Source organism: Protopterus annectens, chromosome 1.part0 (assembly GCF_019279795.1).
Source record: "Protopterus annectens isolate FY-2018-M chromosome 1.part0, PAN1.0, whole genome shotgun sequence".
In the NCBI taxonomy this organism is placed as follows: domain Eukaryota; kingdom Metazoa; phylum Chordata; order Ceratodontiformes; family Protopteridae; genus Protopterus; species Protopterus annectens.
In genome coordinates this window covers 69,178,560-69,193,671 of record NC_056725.1, presented here as the reverse complement: position 1 = coordinate 69,193,671, position 15,112 = coordinate 69,178,560, and the positions used below count along the sequence as shown (strand labels likewise).

Sequence of the window (15,112 nt, the reverse complement as noted above, 5' to 3'; positions counted from 1 at the left end):
CACTAACAATCAACTGGAAAAATGCTGCTTCATTTAATTAAGCCTCCCTAGTACTCATGCTGTATTATAATGCAGCCTTATGTTTTCTCCTTTCCATCTCACTGTTCCAAAAGCTATTGTTACGAATATTCGGTTCTTTGACCCATGACATGAAGATCAAAGTAATGTTCGATCAAAACTAAGGAAGCTATATTTTACATTTATACCTAAAGTTTTCAGTCAGAGTAACTTTTGATTTTCCTTTTAAAGTAAAAACCTGGAAACATTATTTCAGGAAAAACAATGGTCATAGCATATGTGCACTACAAATGTGTGGTGTCAAAGGATCATATCAATGTACCATTTACAAAGATGATTCTGCTGGATTTGGGGTGGTCAGCTCCATAATACTCATTGGTAAACTTCACAGCTTGCTCTACACTCTTGGGATCAATCCCAAACACCTTGGAACAAATGTCCAGCTGGGCTTCCAGTGTCATAAGGCGAGAGAAAGGGCAGCTCTCATCTTCACAGGTCTGGTCTGAAAGCATAAAAAGAAAAATGAAATTAGAAAAAATTAATTCCAGAATAAATCATGCATAAAATTTTGTTTTTCTTCCTTTCAAAACTACAGATACTACCTGACATTTAATTAAATTGCTCAGAGAGAGACAGCTTCACCTTTTTATCTTTTTTGTTTTTAATGAAATAGAGTAAACACTAACCAATTAACTTTTTCTCTGAAATTCTTATGACATTCCTGAAGATTAACGGATATGTTTCTTAGAATGAATTTCAATAACTGATGAGAATATTTAAAATATTATGAAAAGAGATAAAAAAACATAAAATTGTTATTTTAAAGCTATTCTAAACCCTAGTTCATTTACATCAGCAATATGCCTGTTTGAAGTTCTCATCCTAAAAATACACGGAAGGTGCTGTAAGCTCGGAAATTGAAATAAAGATATCCTTCTTATAATGAAGTTTATACACAAATGCCTAGCTATAACAAGCCCGTTACAGTGAGATTACAGTTAGATTCTAGTGTATAAAAGTCATCATTACTACTGAAACTTGCACTGACATGCACATAATGCAGCTATCAGTGATGTACATGGGAAACCATCATATAGTTTAAAACTATAACCCATCAAGTTTCAATATCTTATTTCTACAATCAGGGACAGAGCAAAATGAATAGATAAAAAAAATCCATGATTAATGTTCCCAGATAGTTTATAAAATATTAATAAAGCTGATTTAAAAAAAATAATGGAATAGGACTTTTCTAAAGTTTACTAGTTAAATTACTGCCATTTGACTAAGCCACAGTCCAGGAAAGACTTTTATGATGGCACAGATCAAAATTGTAGATTACAAATCAGATTGGCTCCTGAAAATCAGACATATGTGAGAGGTGTGTAGATCATCTTCCAGAAATTAAGTGCACCACTAATCAGTCAACAGCTTTAAAAGTTGTTAGACACTTCAGGCTCTCATTTAGACACTTTGCCCTGTCATTTTTTTTTTTTTAAATGACAGTACACGCGGCACCTGAAACTCCCCACATATTCTGTATAATTTTGATTAAGAAAACAGAACATTGTAGTCAGAGACCTATAGTGAACATCACTGCAGTCAGATAGTTCAGGTACCCTGTTTCTCTGTGGGGGCGCTTCTGTCTTTCTAAATAGTGGGACACAGCAAGAATACCTGTGTATCCTGTATGATGAAAGCACTAATGGGCAAATCTGAATGGTAAACAAAGGGTGCATTGTAGTAATGCTATAAACACTGAAAGGCTGACCTAGCTGTATAAACAAGGTCTAAAGTTGAGCAGTATGTAACGCTACACAAACCAGTTTAGAGAATGGGTGACCTGTACATTGACATCCTGAACGAAGGTTCTCCAGCAGAGTGCTAATGTACAGGTAGTGCCTGTTAAAAAAACAAGTGACACTTTATGGCAGCATATTAAGCTGCTGAGGAGCTCTGACAGTAAACAAAAATAAGCCAGTTTGTATGCTTGCTATACAATGCTTTGAAGTTTAGCAATGGTATAATTAATTAAAAGGTAAAAAAAATAAATAAATAAAAACTCATTTGTGTTAGTGACAGCATATGCTCAAAGTGCCTGGGATTGTGTGGGTGTGTGCGCGTGTGTACACACGTGTTTCAGCCTATGTATATATGTGAGTGTATCTGCCTTTCTGAATGCATGTTTCAATGTGTACAGGAGTCTGTTAGTGCCTTTGAAAGTGCTTACATCTGCCTTTCTGAATTTGCTTGCGTCCCTATAAGTATGGGAGTCTGTCAGCGCTTGTGCACGTGTGTTTGCATACGTGTGGACATTAACATACCTGCATAACATTCCAGATGTGAAATACTTCCTCCAGCACTTGCATACACTACAAGTGTGAAGTATTACGTGAAGGAACTGTTTTACATCAAAAATATATATTGTAATAAAAAACAGAAAAAAAACAAATGCAAAACAATTTAATAGCCCATTTACCAAGTGCAATAATGCCTGCCAGGGTGTGTTACTGTGTAAACACCACCTTCCCAGGAGGTACAGAAGCTTGACACAATATTTGCAAAATAAAGTACCCTGAACCATAAGCAGAAGGTGATTTTAGAAGAAAATGGAGTACATCGTGTAGTGCTTTGCGAGAGTGTATTATGGAAAGAAAACAATGAGTATGTTGCTAAAATATTGTCAGCTGATAATGTGAAGGTTTACTGAGACTCAAGTCTGATGCAGTTTATAGCACAGAAGTTGAGTATGGAGTCATCTGTGTACTGAATAATGCATGCTTGCTTGCAATATGGGGGATCCATGACTGTTGAATAGAAAGAGACCAAGGGACAGGGTTGATTTTTACTCTTTTGGTTCTAATTGAAGCAAGTTAATATAAAAAAAAACGAATATCCTAAATTATATCAATATTAGTCTTCAATTATTATTATGGTTTCCTGCAAGAATTTTGCAGAGGTCCAGCAAAAAAATGATTCAGCATGATTGGTATTGTCTGGCATATTCTACAGAGGCAATTATGATTGTTTACCTTGAGGAGTGGTAGGAGAACTTCTGCATTGTTGAATTCAGGGGGACTGAGTTGATATGAAAAGTTCTAGTGTGTTTTATGTTTATATACACACACATATATAATGTACCCAGACTTGCCTCCTTCTGTAGTTCATATAGGTTCATAGGTTCATACTAGGCTATCTGCCCTAGGGCATTTATAAGACTAGCCAGAATGTGTTTGGCTTTCGCCACCCATTTTAAATTTATTTTGCTATGCCCTTTTTCGAGGTTAGTATACTGTGCCTCTGTAACAGTGACACAGAAGTGATACCTGGGGTAAACCTACGATCTCCCATCCACTCAAGATTCCTCTTGAAGAGAGTCAGAGGGACTCTGCCTAACCTGGAATGGGATTTTATTCCAGAGTGAAGGGAGCCTCTGGGTTATGAATCTGTCCTTCAAGCATGTCCTATTTATTTCAGTGCTGAGGTTCAAGTCTCTCGAGCGCGTAGCTCGATGGGATTTGGATTTTCTGAGGTGCAGCATGTCCATTAATTCCGGGTTGGACATGGCTTTATGCTTCAGGCACAGATCGCCTCTGAGCAGGTGGTATGCCACTGAGTAGAGCTGGAGTTTCTTTAACCAGGCAGCATATGGCATCTGCTTGAGCCCTTTGATCCTCTTGCTGAGGTACTTTTGGGGTCTTTCCAGTTGCTGCAGGTGTCTGGTAAGGTACATCCCAAAAGGGGCATTGTACTCAATTTATGGGCCTGATGAGGGATGAGTAAAGAGGCACGATGACCTCCCCTGATCTAGAAGTGAATCCCTTCATGATTAGGTGGGCTATATAAAATGTTTTTCTAACCACTTTGGCCACGTGGTTGTCAAATGAGAGATTGCCATCAACTTGGGTCCCCAGGTCCCTAATTACTTCTTCTGTACTTAATGGATTACCACCTATGTGGTAATTTGTGGGCACTTTGTTTTTGCCAAAGGGGATGACTATACACTTTTTGGCATTTAGCTTGAGGCCATGGCTCTGGCACCAGTTGTCTGTTTCTATGAGGCCCTTTTGGAGGATGCTTGTGTTGGCTGGAGAGTCGATTATGGCACCCAGTTTGCAGTCATCTGCGAACTTGGTCAGCCACAGTCCTTCCATGTTGGCCTGTACCTCCGAGAAATATGTACCAAACGAGAGGTCCCCGGACTGAGCCTTGTGGGACACCACTTGTAACTGGTTTGGAGTCTTACATGGCTCCAGCAATTCTAACCATGTGGGTTCTGTCCTTGAGCCAGTTTGCAATCCATCTAGTGACATAGGGGTTTATATTTAAGCTGGTGAGCTTATCTATAATGCCCGAGTGGGTTATTGTATCGAAGGCTTTTGCCAGGTCCAGGTAGGCTGTGTGGACCACCTTCCCCTCGTCAATGGCCTTGGTGACTGTTTCAAAGAAATCAACAAGGTTTAAAGAGGCAGGATCTGCCCTTAAAGCCGAACTGGGTAGGATCCAGTGTCTGTAGGTCCCCAATATCTTTATTTATGAGGTCCATGATGATAGTTTCCATAGCTTTGCAGACCAAGCTAGTCAGGCTTATGGGGCGTTAGCTTCCAGGATCCGTTGAGGCACCACATTTATGAAGAGGGACCACTGTTGCTGTACGCCACTCTTTGGGCACATATCCTGTAGTAAGGCTGAGATTGAACAGTTATGTTTGGGTTTAGCTCTTCTTGGAGTTCATGTAGGACGCAGCCCGGGACACCGTCTGGTCTCATTGATGCTGTTTTTTCCTTTGGAGAGGGCGGCTCTTTTCTGAGCATCTGAGATGTCAGGGGGGCATCACTCTGCTGGGATAGATATTTGCCCTTTTGGTGGGGGGGAGGGTTTGCACTGAACCTGTCAGCTAGGATGTTGGCAATGTCTGTGGGTTCAGTGTATTTTTTGTCTTTGTGGACTAATTCTGAGCATATCTGGGAATTACCACCCAGGTTCCTAACATAACTAAAGAAAGCCTTGTGATTATCCTTAGTGTCCTGTGCAATTTTTCTCTCGAAGCTGGCCTTAGACAATTTTATGAGTGCCCATAGTTTTTTGCTAATACTGATCAGTGATGCCTTCCCTTTCTGGGATTTTGCTCTATCATTTAGTAGCTTCCTCCTTCTATTGTATAGTTTGTTTATGGCTGGGGTCCACCAGACAGGACGTCTGCCTTTGGAGGATTATTTGGGATCGCATGATCCATGCATCCCTGAAGGTGTTCATAGAATGCGTTTATAAAGGATTCTGCGGTCTGGGCTGTATTTTCCACAGGCCCGGGGGCTTTGAAGGATTCCACCTCTGTTTTTGAGGAGTGTGAAATTTGCTTTAGAGAAGTTTTTCACTGTGGTTTTCGGGGCAGGGGGTGGGGTCGGGATGTGAATATCCAGTGAGATTAGTTTATGGTCTGATCTTACCAGTGAGGGATACACTTCTGGTCTGGAGCATAGAGTCCCCATGTTGGTGATGATCAGGTCCAGTATGTTTTCCCCTCTTGGAGTGGTAACAAGTTGTTCCATAGCATTTGAGTTTATAAATTCTAAGAACCTTTGGGCTAGGGTGTTGGAGCTAGAGTAATGCTCCCAGTCTATGTTTGGGTAGTTGAAGTCACCCAATATAATGGTGTTTGGAGAGACCTTCATATTTTCCAGTGTTCTCAGACAGGCCGAGTGGGGTTCCTGGGTTTGGGAGGGTGGTCTGTAGCAGGCTATAAACTGGAAGGCAGTTTTACCCAGTTGCACATGGATAGTCTCTGATGCTTCGTGCTTTGCCACCAACCTGGAGGTGTGGGTATCTGATGAATATCGATACTCCCCCTCCTTTTGTGGTTCGGTCCAAGTTTTGGGGCCGAAAAGCATGGTATGCGGTATAACCTGGTAGTGCTGTGGTGCTCTCGGGAGCCCTGAACCAGGTATCTGTTACTGCACAGATATCGATGTTCTCCATGCTAAGGAGAGTTTTGAGTGCATGCATCTTGAGGTTTAGACTTCTGGCGTTGAGTAGCATTACTCAGTTTCTTATCCCTTGTGATACCTATGGAAGGTGGGTTTGTCTTTTGAGCCTTGCCTAAAAAAGGCACTATGGGGGTAGCAAGAGCCTTTGCCAATATCCGAAAGCCCAGGGGTGATAGGTGCAAGCCGTCCCTAGCGAAGCATCGTGGCTCGTCGAGCATATCATCCCAAGTTGACAAGCACTGGATCCACTTTGAATGACACCAGTACTTAAGCCAATTGTTGAAATTGGTCATCGTGTCTTCATATTGTGGCATCATTCTTGGTGAGGGTAAGATGCTACTCAAGGTCAGGGTCATACCGGCCTGGGCTACATGCTCAGAGAGCTCCTTTATGTCTCTTTTCATGTAGTCCAGGGAGGTACGTCTCAGGTCATTCACACCAGCATGGACAACATATTTGTACTTGCCTTGGAGTGACCTGAGGACTTGTGTTATGTGGCGGATCCTAGCGTCCAACAGGCTGCTCACCATGACCCTCTCCTTGTTCAGCCTGGTGAGCGGGACGTCAGTGTGCCTGACGATAGAGTCACCTATTACAAGTGTATCAGGTGTGTTGTTTAGTCTTAAGGGCTGTGACTGTTCGGCACACTGGCTTTGTGAGATGTGTTGCACGTGTTTAGTTTTGGGATAGCGGTTGCTTGGGTGTCTGCTTTGGAGGTCTCTGCTGCTTAGGCAGATCTTTTAGAGCCTCCGAGTATGTTTTTGTGTGATTATGTGTTTGGTTTGCTGTCGTGGTAGGTCTATGTGAGACTAATTGTAATGAGTGTGGTTTCCTTCTCCTCCTGACTGGTTATGCCAGTACTGAGTTGAGAGTTTAGCCTCCAGTTTGGCTATATGGTTGCATCTCTCACATGTGTTGGAATTTGTTGGGAGGAGGAGAGGGTTGTCTGTGTACATGAGGCAGTTGTAACATTGCCTCAAGATTCCCAGATTCACCAGCTGGAACGGAGAGGAGATTGACAACTGACCTTTGGACATGCTAGAATAATATTGGGAATTCCTTTATAATTGAAAACAAGGGCCAGTGCTTACCTAATTTCAACTGTAATTTGTTTATTAGACCCATTGCTCCTACTACTACTATTGGAACTATCTGGTTATCCTCCTTCCACACTGCTCTCTTTTCTGTTCACAAATCCTAGTATTATGACCGTCTCCCCCCATATAAAAGATACTGTAATCACTGGATGTATGGATTTCAAAGATCAATGCTAATTTGGTCTTTTTCTCTTGGACTACTATATATGGTTTCCTTGCATCTATTTTTGAACCGTTGATAATGGGTGATCTCATGTAATATAAACTTCATCGCGATAATTTGTGGTTCATGTTTCTGCAATCCTAAATGCAATAGTCTTGCCATATTATTATGTCTTTCAGTGTACAAAACTTCAACCAAGTGCTTAATTCCCAGCAATAAGATGGACAACTGCTTCAAGTTATGTTTTACAGAACTTACACATTATGTTTCTCACAATTTTTCAACTTTGTTTACTCAGAATTATGTATAAGCATCAGTTGGTGGTAATAAGAGTATGCAGGAAGATGGGAGCAGATTCTAATAAGGCAGTTGAACAATAGGAGATGGAAGGTAAGCTGGAGAGTTTAGAGAAGGACAATGGGTTGTAAGATGGCTGCAGTATGAGGGAGAAGAGTGGTTTTGTACTTAGGATGTGGATTGGTTGAATGGCAAAAGTGCCAAGCAGCAGAGCAGCAACAGGAGGAAGCACAGCAAGTGGAAGGAGAAAAGTGAGTTGGTCTGTTAGAATGTGGTACGGGTTGAGGAAAATAAAAGAGGATTGCTTGTGAAATATGAACTTTTAATGAGCTGGGTGGGAGGGGGATGATGGGTTTCGGCCAAATTCAGGAGTGAGGGGTTGAATAATAATTGGGGGCCTAGGAGTGGGACCCCAACCTGTACAAGGAGATGACAAAGGCATAGTAAGGATAATCTATTTGAGCAGACAAGTACAAATCCAAGCTGCTTAGAATTTGCCTATGGGGACCACTGTAAAATTTCACTGGGTATCTTGGAGAAATGGGGGGAGGGATTCTGGTGAAAGCCGCTTTGCGCCCATTACCTCATGCTTATTATATATACTAATTCAGAGATACCACAATTCCCAGGGAAAGGGCATGGTCCCTTACATCAGGATTGTTATACACCCATTGACCATCTGTTTCTATTGATTAAACGGATGTTGACTTTTCAGCATTTTGCTCAAAAGTACTAAACCCATCAAACCTTTGATTATTGATGCCTTTTGTCAAGAAACACCATAAATGGACACATACTGCATTAATGTCATTAATCCATTAAGCTGTTTACTTAACTTAGGCCATGGCTACAATCTGGCTCCTAGAAAACAACAAAGCCTAATGACTTATTTGTCGATGATTTAAAACTGCATAGCTAATCAGATGAGGAACTGAAAGCACAGCTGCAGGTTGTTAAAACTTTTTCAGATGATATTGGAATGTCATTTGGTCTTGATAAATGTGCAAAAGCAACCTTTAAAAAAGGAAAACTGCAGCACCAGGAAAACATCAGTTTGGGGCAAGAATGTGATATAAGAACTTTAGCAAAAGGAAGTGTATAAATACTTGGGAATTTATGAAGGATCAGCAATAAAAACATGAACAAATGCGAATAAAACTCAGTAAGGAGTACTTTAGAAGACAAATTAATCCTGAAAACAGCATTAACATCTAGGAACAAGATCCAAGCTATAAATCAATTTGCTCTTCCTGTCCTAACTTACAGTTCTGGAGTGACTGACTGGCCCCAAAAAGTGTTGGATAGACTTGATATTAAAACAAGGATGCTTCATGTTCACCAAAATTGATTTATAAAAATCAGTGTATACCAAGATTATATAATTCCCCGTTCCGAAGGCGGGATGGGCCTCCTTGAAATTGATTACATGTATAGAACTGCAATCATGGGACTTCTACTAACCTCACAAAATCCAAATGTAGTGAAAGTTCTGAAACACGAGGAGAATAAATCTAAGATGACGTCTCTGCTTAATTTAGCAGAAGGATATTGACGTCAAGCAGGAATGGAATCAAACCAGAAGTAGATAAAAAAAACAAGCAGCAACTGAATGTGCTAAAAAACAAAAGAAAGAATACAAGGTGGAAAAAACAAATATAGGTGGAAGTATAGAAAACTTCTGGAAGAGCCTCATGTTGATAAAGAACAAATGCAGGAATGGTTAAGGAGAGATTAATTCACATCAAGAAATGAAAGGTTAATATTGGCAGCCCAAGATAGTCAGCTACCTACACACTGATTTGCAAAGTCCATTGAACATGTGGGAGAAACAGACATATGAAGGTTTTGTAAAACCTAACTGGAAACATTCACACACCTTGTTGCTGGTTGCAACACACTAATGGCAGAGGGACTGTATACTGAAAGGCATAATAATGTTGCGAGACTGTTGCACTGGAGATTGTGCAAACACTATGGTATCGAAATGGCTGAAAAACACTGGAAACATGAGCCACAAAGAATCATAGAAAATGATGAAGTTTATATCACATGGGATCATCCAATACCAACAGTTCAAAAGACAGATGCTAGAAAACCAGATACAGTGGTCCAAGAAAAGAAGTAGCATTGATCATTGAAATCGCCACACCTAGTGACTATAGTGATTACAGTGTTTTACAGTGTTTTACAGTGTTTTGCATACAGAGACACACAAAGTCATAAAATACTTTGATCTGCAGGCAGAAACGAGAGCCATGTGGAAGAAAGACATCCAGACAGTTCCAACACTAGTAGGAGCAACTGGTCAGTGAAAGAATACTAATCTCATGCCCTTTAATCGTACTTTGACTTAGGGATGGGGTCCATTCCCGTCATGGTATTAGAAACCCAAAAGAGTTGGAGAAATTAAAAACAGTACCATTAGAATTCTGCATTATATGCTACTTTGTGTGTAATGCATAGGCAAATTCAGTGTTGTTAGGTCCATTTCTGTCAAAAATCAGATGTTAATTTAAACTGGCTAATCAGACAGCAGAATTTTGTAGACCAAGAACATTCCCCCATGCTGCACAGGTAATTTAGGTTAAGTCTGTGAACAAGGGACATGGCCAAGATTAAGTTCAAACATGCATGTGGCACACATGTTATGCGTATTACCCCTACTGTAGCACACACACTATGCTTATTACCCCTACTGTACCAGTTTTATATACAGTACGTTAAGATCTTAGTCTGCCAATATGCATTTTCTTTGCTCTCTTCCATTACTTAAAGAAATGTTTACCATTAAACACTGCAGCTTTGCATGATTTCCATCACAAAAAATTGATCATTACTAGATTATAGGTGGTCTGTTGCTGATTATATAGGGGAAGAGAAGTTAAAAATTATGTACGGAGTCATAGGAAAGGAAACTAGGCTGGTGAGGGGGCACTAAAATTCTGAAGTACAAGGAAAGTCTACAGCCCAATCTTTTTCCACTTGAAAAGCAGAACGGCAGGGAGGATATAAGGATGTATAAACCACTGAGGAGAAATGCAAGGCTGTACTGCAGGGAAAAAAAGTGCATGATTAGCAGATAGACGGGACACAGTTTAAGCAAACAATGAGAAAGTAACTTTTGAACAAGACAGAGGACTGAAAAGTGGGAAAAAACGTACCAGAATGGGATTTTTTTTTTTAGATCTTGGGTCTCTAGGACTACTGATCTTGAAAGGAAAAGGACCAATGATCTTAGGCTAGCTTCAACGGTCAAAGAACAAACTAAGTCAAAACAAGTAACTAAAACCCAAAGTGTAGGCTCCGAAAGATACTAGGACTACGAATAAAATGAATTTTTCGGAGCCTACGCTTTGGGTTTTAGCTTCAACAGTCAGACAGACAAAACAGAAAAAAATTCTTCTACCAACCAGTTTATTTTCTTTCTTATTTAATTTTAATATTATTTTCCCTTTAGGTACTGCTGACTTCAAGCTCCCATCCTTTTTCCTCAGTTCCTCACACAATTGCTTTTTTGTGGACTTTAACCAAGAGGGTTCACTCATGGAAGAAACTTGCACGCTAAGCGAAGATTTCGGTGCCAAAGTGCCGACAATGTGTACATGGTGGGGAGGTGCATCTCCACCTGCACAATGAGGACCTACAGTCTTCCAGTCCTTTCACTACTGAAACCTTCACCAACTCTTGCTTCCAATAGAGGCATGATACCTGGCATGTCCATCACAGTCCCATATCTTTCCCTTGAGACAGGGGAAGCGGCATTAGCCTTAGTGCTCCCCCACAGTAGCGAGTCAAAATGCCCACAAACTTTATCATCAGACTTCACACATTTACAAAACATGAAGATTCACAAGTGAATGAAAAAGTACAGTTTTGTACCTACCATAAATGTAGATGTTAGAGTGTATATACTGCTGCAGTCATTACACTTGGGTTATCCTGCCGTCAGGCGGTTCCCCAGTCGTTCTGAGTTCCAAAGTCTTGGTCTGGCATTGGTTGCTGTCACCTCCTCCCTGACGTCAGTGCGACAGGGGTATATAAGATGCAGCAGACGCCATTTTCTTCAGTTTTTCTTGCCCCAGATGTCAGGTGCCCCAAAAAGGTAGGCAATTCAAATTGCTAATAAAACATACATAAGAAAAGCAATCAACAACTTTCAGTTACCAGCAAATACTCCCCATAGGTAGTAAAGGGTAGAAGACATAGGTATGTACCAGCAAGTAAGAGGGGAAGGAGGGAGGGTAACCTGGACTGCAGCAGTGTATACACTAACATCTTCATTTATGGTAGGTACAAAACTGTACTATGTTCATTGTGTTACACTAGTGCAGTCATTACACTTGGGTAGAATCCCAAAACTGAGGTAGACTGGCTGGCATTAGGGGTGGCTATAAGGCCTTGCAGCACTGCAGTGGTGAAGCCAGCTCTGGATTTAGAGTATAGAGGCAGATGGTAATGCTTGGTGAAGGTATGTACAGAACTCCAAGTTGCTGCTTTCAAAATGTCCTTGGTAGGTACTCCTCTGAGGTAGGCAGTTGAAGTGGCTGTTCCCTGGTGGAGTGAGATCTAATGCTGTTAGGTACAGGTTTCCCATGGTGTGTATAGCAGAAATGTATACAGTGTCCTATCCATTTTGAAATAGTCTGTTTTGAAATGGCTTTTCCCTGTGCTCCTGCTGCATATGCTACCAATAATTGCTCAGATTTTCTGAAAGCTTTGGTTTTGTCCAAGTAGAAGTGTAACTGCCTGTGTATGTCCAAAGAATGCAGTAGTCTCTCCCCTTTATTCTGTGGATTTGGATAAAAAGTTGGCAAGTGAATAATTTGGTTTAGAGCCACACTTGATACCACCTTTGGCATAAACGTAGGGTTGGTTCTTAAATACACCCAGTCTTGGTGGAAAATGATGAAAGGTTCCACTGCCATTAGTGCCTGTAATTCTGAAACTCTTAGTGCTGATGTTATTGCCAGGAGCAGATCAGTTTTCCAAGAGATATATTTTAAATCTGCTGTGTTAGCTGGCTCAAAAGGAGGTAAAGTTAATTTTTCCAACACGAAGTTGAGGTCCCAAGTTGGAGTAGGTGCTCTACGGGGCGGTCTTATGTTTTTAGCCCCTCTGAGGTACTGTTTTAGCAAAGGATTAGAGAAAATTGGTGGATCCGTATTGCAATGAGCAGGAATAGCAGAGGCGTGGATCTTGATGGATGAAAAGGAGAGGCCTTTGTCCAACATCTCAGTTAAATATTGTAGCATCTGAGGAATATTTGAGACAAGAGGGTCAAGGCTGTGAGCCTGGTTCCAGGCACAGAATCTCTTCCATTTATCCGAATAGGCTTTCCTGGTACTAGGCCTTCTGGCCTCCAGAATGACATCCATAACAGCTTTGGAGAGAGGCTTTGCTTGCTTGACTAAGGAATCTTCCATGCAGCCAGGTTTAGTCTTTAAGCTGGCTGTGAAGTATCTGATTGTTGTGCTGAGTCAGCAGATGTGGGATTTGAGGGAAAATCCAGGTTGGTCCTTGTACTAAGTTCTTTAAGATTGGGTACCAATGCTGGCGTGGCCAGTCTGTTGCCATCAGGATCATCTTTGGCTCTTCTTGCCTGGCTTTTATGAGTACCTTTGGAAGGAGAGGTAGTGGTGGGAAAGCATATACTTGTAGGTTTTTCCAGCTGAGAGGGCATCCACTTTCCATGCTTGTGGATGGCAAGTCCTTGTGCAGAATTTCTGCAGCTGGCAGTTCATTGGGGATGCAAACAGATCTATGTCCGGGCTCCACCATTTCTGTGTTATTCTGAATATTTGTGGATTCAGTTTCCATTCGTGGGGATCCATGATGTTTCTGCTCAAGTCGTCTGCCAGTGTGTTTTTCGCTCCGGACAGTAATTGTGCTTGTAGATGAACTTGATAGTTTAGAGCTGTGTACCACAAGGTCATGGCTTGTCTGCAGAGGGGATAAGAGTGAGTGCCCCCTTTCTTGTTTATGTACCACCTAACTGTGGTGTTGTCTGTCTTTAGTAGTAGTTGTCCTGGATGCAGCAGGTCCTTGAAGGCTATAAGGGCATTTTGTACAGCTAGCATCTCTTTTTGATTGATGTGAAGATGCCTTTTTTCTGCGGGCCACTTGCCCTGAATACATTTTCCTGCCATGTGTGCTCCCCAGGCGCAATCCGATGCATCTGTTGTCAGTGTTTGCTGGGCTGTGGGTTGAGTAAAAAGATGTCCCTTGTTGAGGTGACAAGCTTGAGCCCACCATCGAAACTCTTGAAGGCAAGGAATTAGTGGTATAACTGTTTCCAAACTTTGACAGTGTTGAGACCAGACACTCTTTAGGTACCATTGTAGTTGCCTCATATGCAGTCTGGCATATGGAATAATTAGTATGCAAGATGCCATGCAACCCAAGGCCTGCAGAATTTTTCTTGCAGGGAGTTGGATTCTTGTTGCCATCAATTGAAAATATTGAGTCAGTTGTCCTTGCTTGTCTGGCGTGAGATAAGCCATCTGGGCCGATTCAAGTTGGCACCCAGGAATATTCTCTCTTGTGAGGGCACTAGTTTTTATTTCTTTTTGTTTACTGTGCACCCTAGGCAACTTAACTTTTTTACAAACGCCAGATGCTTTAGAAGCATGTCCTTGCTCTCTGCTTGAATCAGGCAGTCGTCCAGGTACGGATAAATTTGAATTCTTTTGTGTCTGCAAAATGCAATTACTGGTGCCAGGCACTTTGTGAAGACCCTGGGTGTAGTAGATAAGCCAAAGGGCAGTGCAGAGAATTGATAGTGCATTGAACCAGCTATGAATCGGAGGTATCTTCTGCAGTTTTGTCTGATGGGGACATGCAGGTATGCCTCCTTGAGGTCCAAGGTTACGAGCCAAGCTTTCTTGCCCAGCATGGGAAGAAGCTGCTGTAGTGCCAACATTTTGAATTTCGGAACATCCAGGTAAGTGTTTAGAGAAGAAAGATCCAGAATGGGCCTCCAGGCTTTGTCCTTTCTGGGAACCAGAACGAGTCTCGAGTAAAATCCTTGTTCTTGCTCCTGTGGCGGTACCTTTTGAATAGCTCTCATGTCCATGAGTGCTGTAATTTGTTTTTGAGCCTCTGCCCATTGATTTGGTGGCTTATTTGGCATTCCTTTTAACCTTGGCAGAGTGTGAAAGTGGAACCTGTAACCTTGACATACAATGTTGAGAACCCATTTGTCTTTGGTGATCATATGCCAATTGTGATAGAAAAGTGCCAGCTTTCCTCCCAAGGGAGCTGCCAAGAGAGCCGTTTGGCAGCTGTAGTGGGAAGTCATTGGGGTTTGTTTTTTATATGGTTGGGGCCTGTCTTCCCCTTCTTTCTGGCCTGATGCACCCCATTGTCGAGGCCTGCAAGGACCTTGTGGTTGACCTCTACCTCTTGGACGTCTGTATCTGCCCCTTTGAGGTCTGTCTGTAACTGGAAAGGACCAATTCTTTGTTGGCCAATTTCTGCTAAATCGAGGAGGCTGAACCTGTAAGAAATCCTTCACTGTTTGCATTGATTTTGCCTTATCCTCCATTTTCTTTAAT

The 15,112-nt window shown here is 41.6% G+C and overlaps 1 protein-coding gene across 1 annotated transcript in view; it reads right to left on the bottom strand.

Annotated features, from left to right (window-relative positions):
• Positions 1-302: 302 nt before the first annotated feature.
• The window catches only part of LOC122811990 (thymus-specific serine protease-like), a 276,765-nt gene continuing 261,955 nt past the window's right edge, over positions 303-15,112 (bottom strand). Inside the window, exon 10 of the mRNA XM_044084235.1 lies at positions 303-520. Coding sequence (XP_043940170.1) covers positions 327-520 — 194 coding nt within the window. The 3' untranslated portion in view covers positions 303-326. The remainder of the gene's footprint in view (positions 521-15,112) is intronic.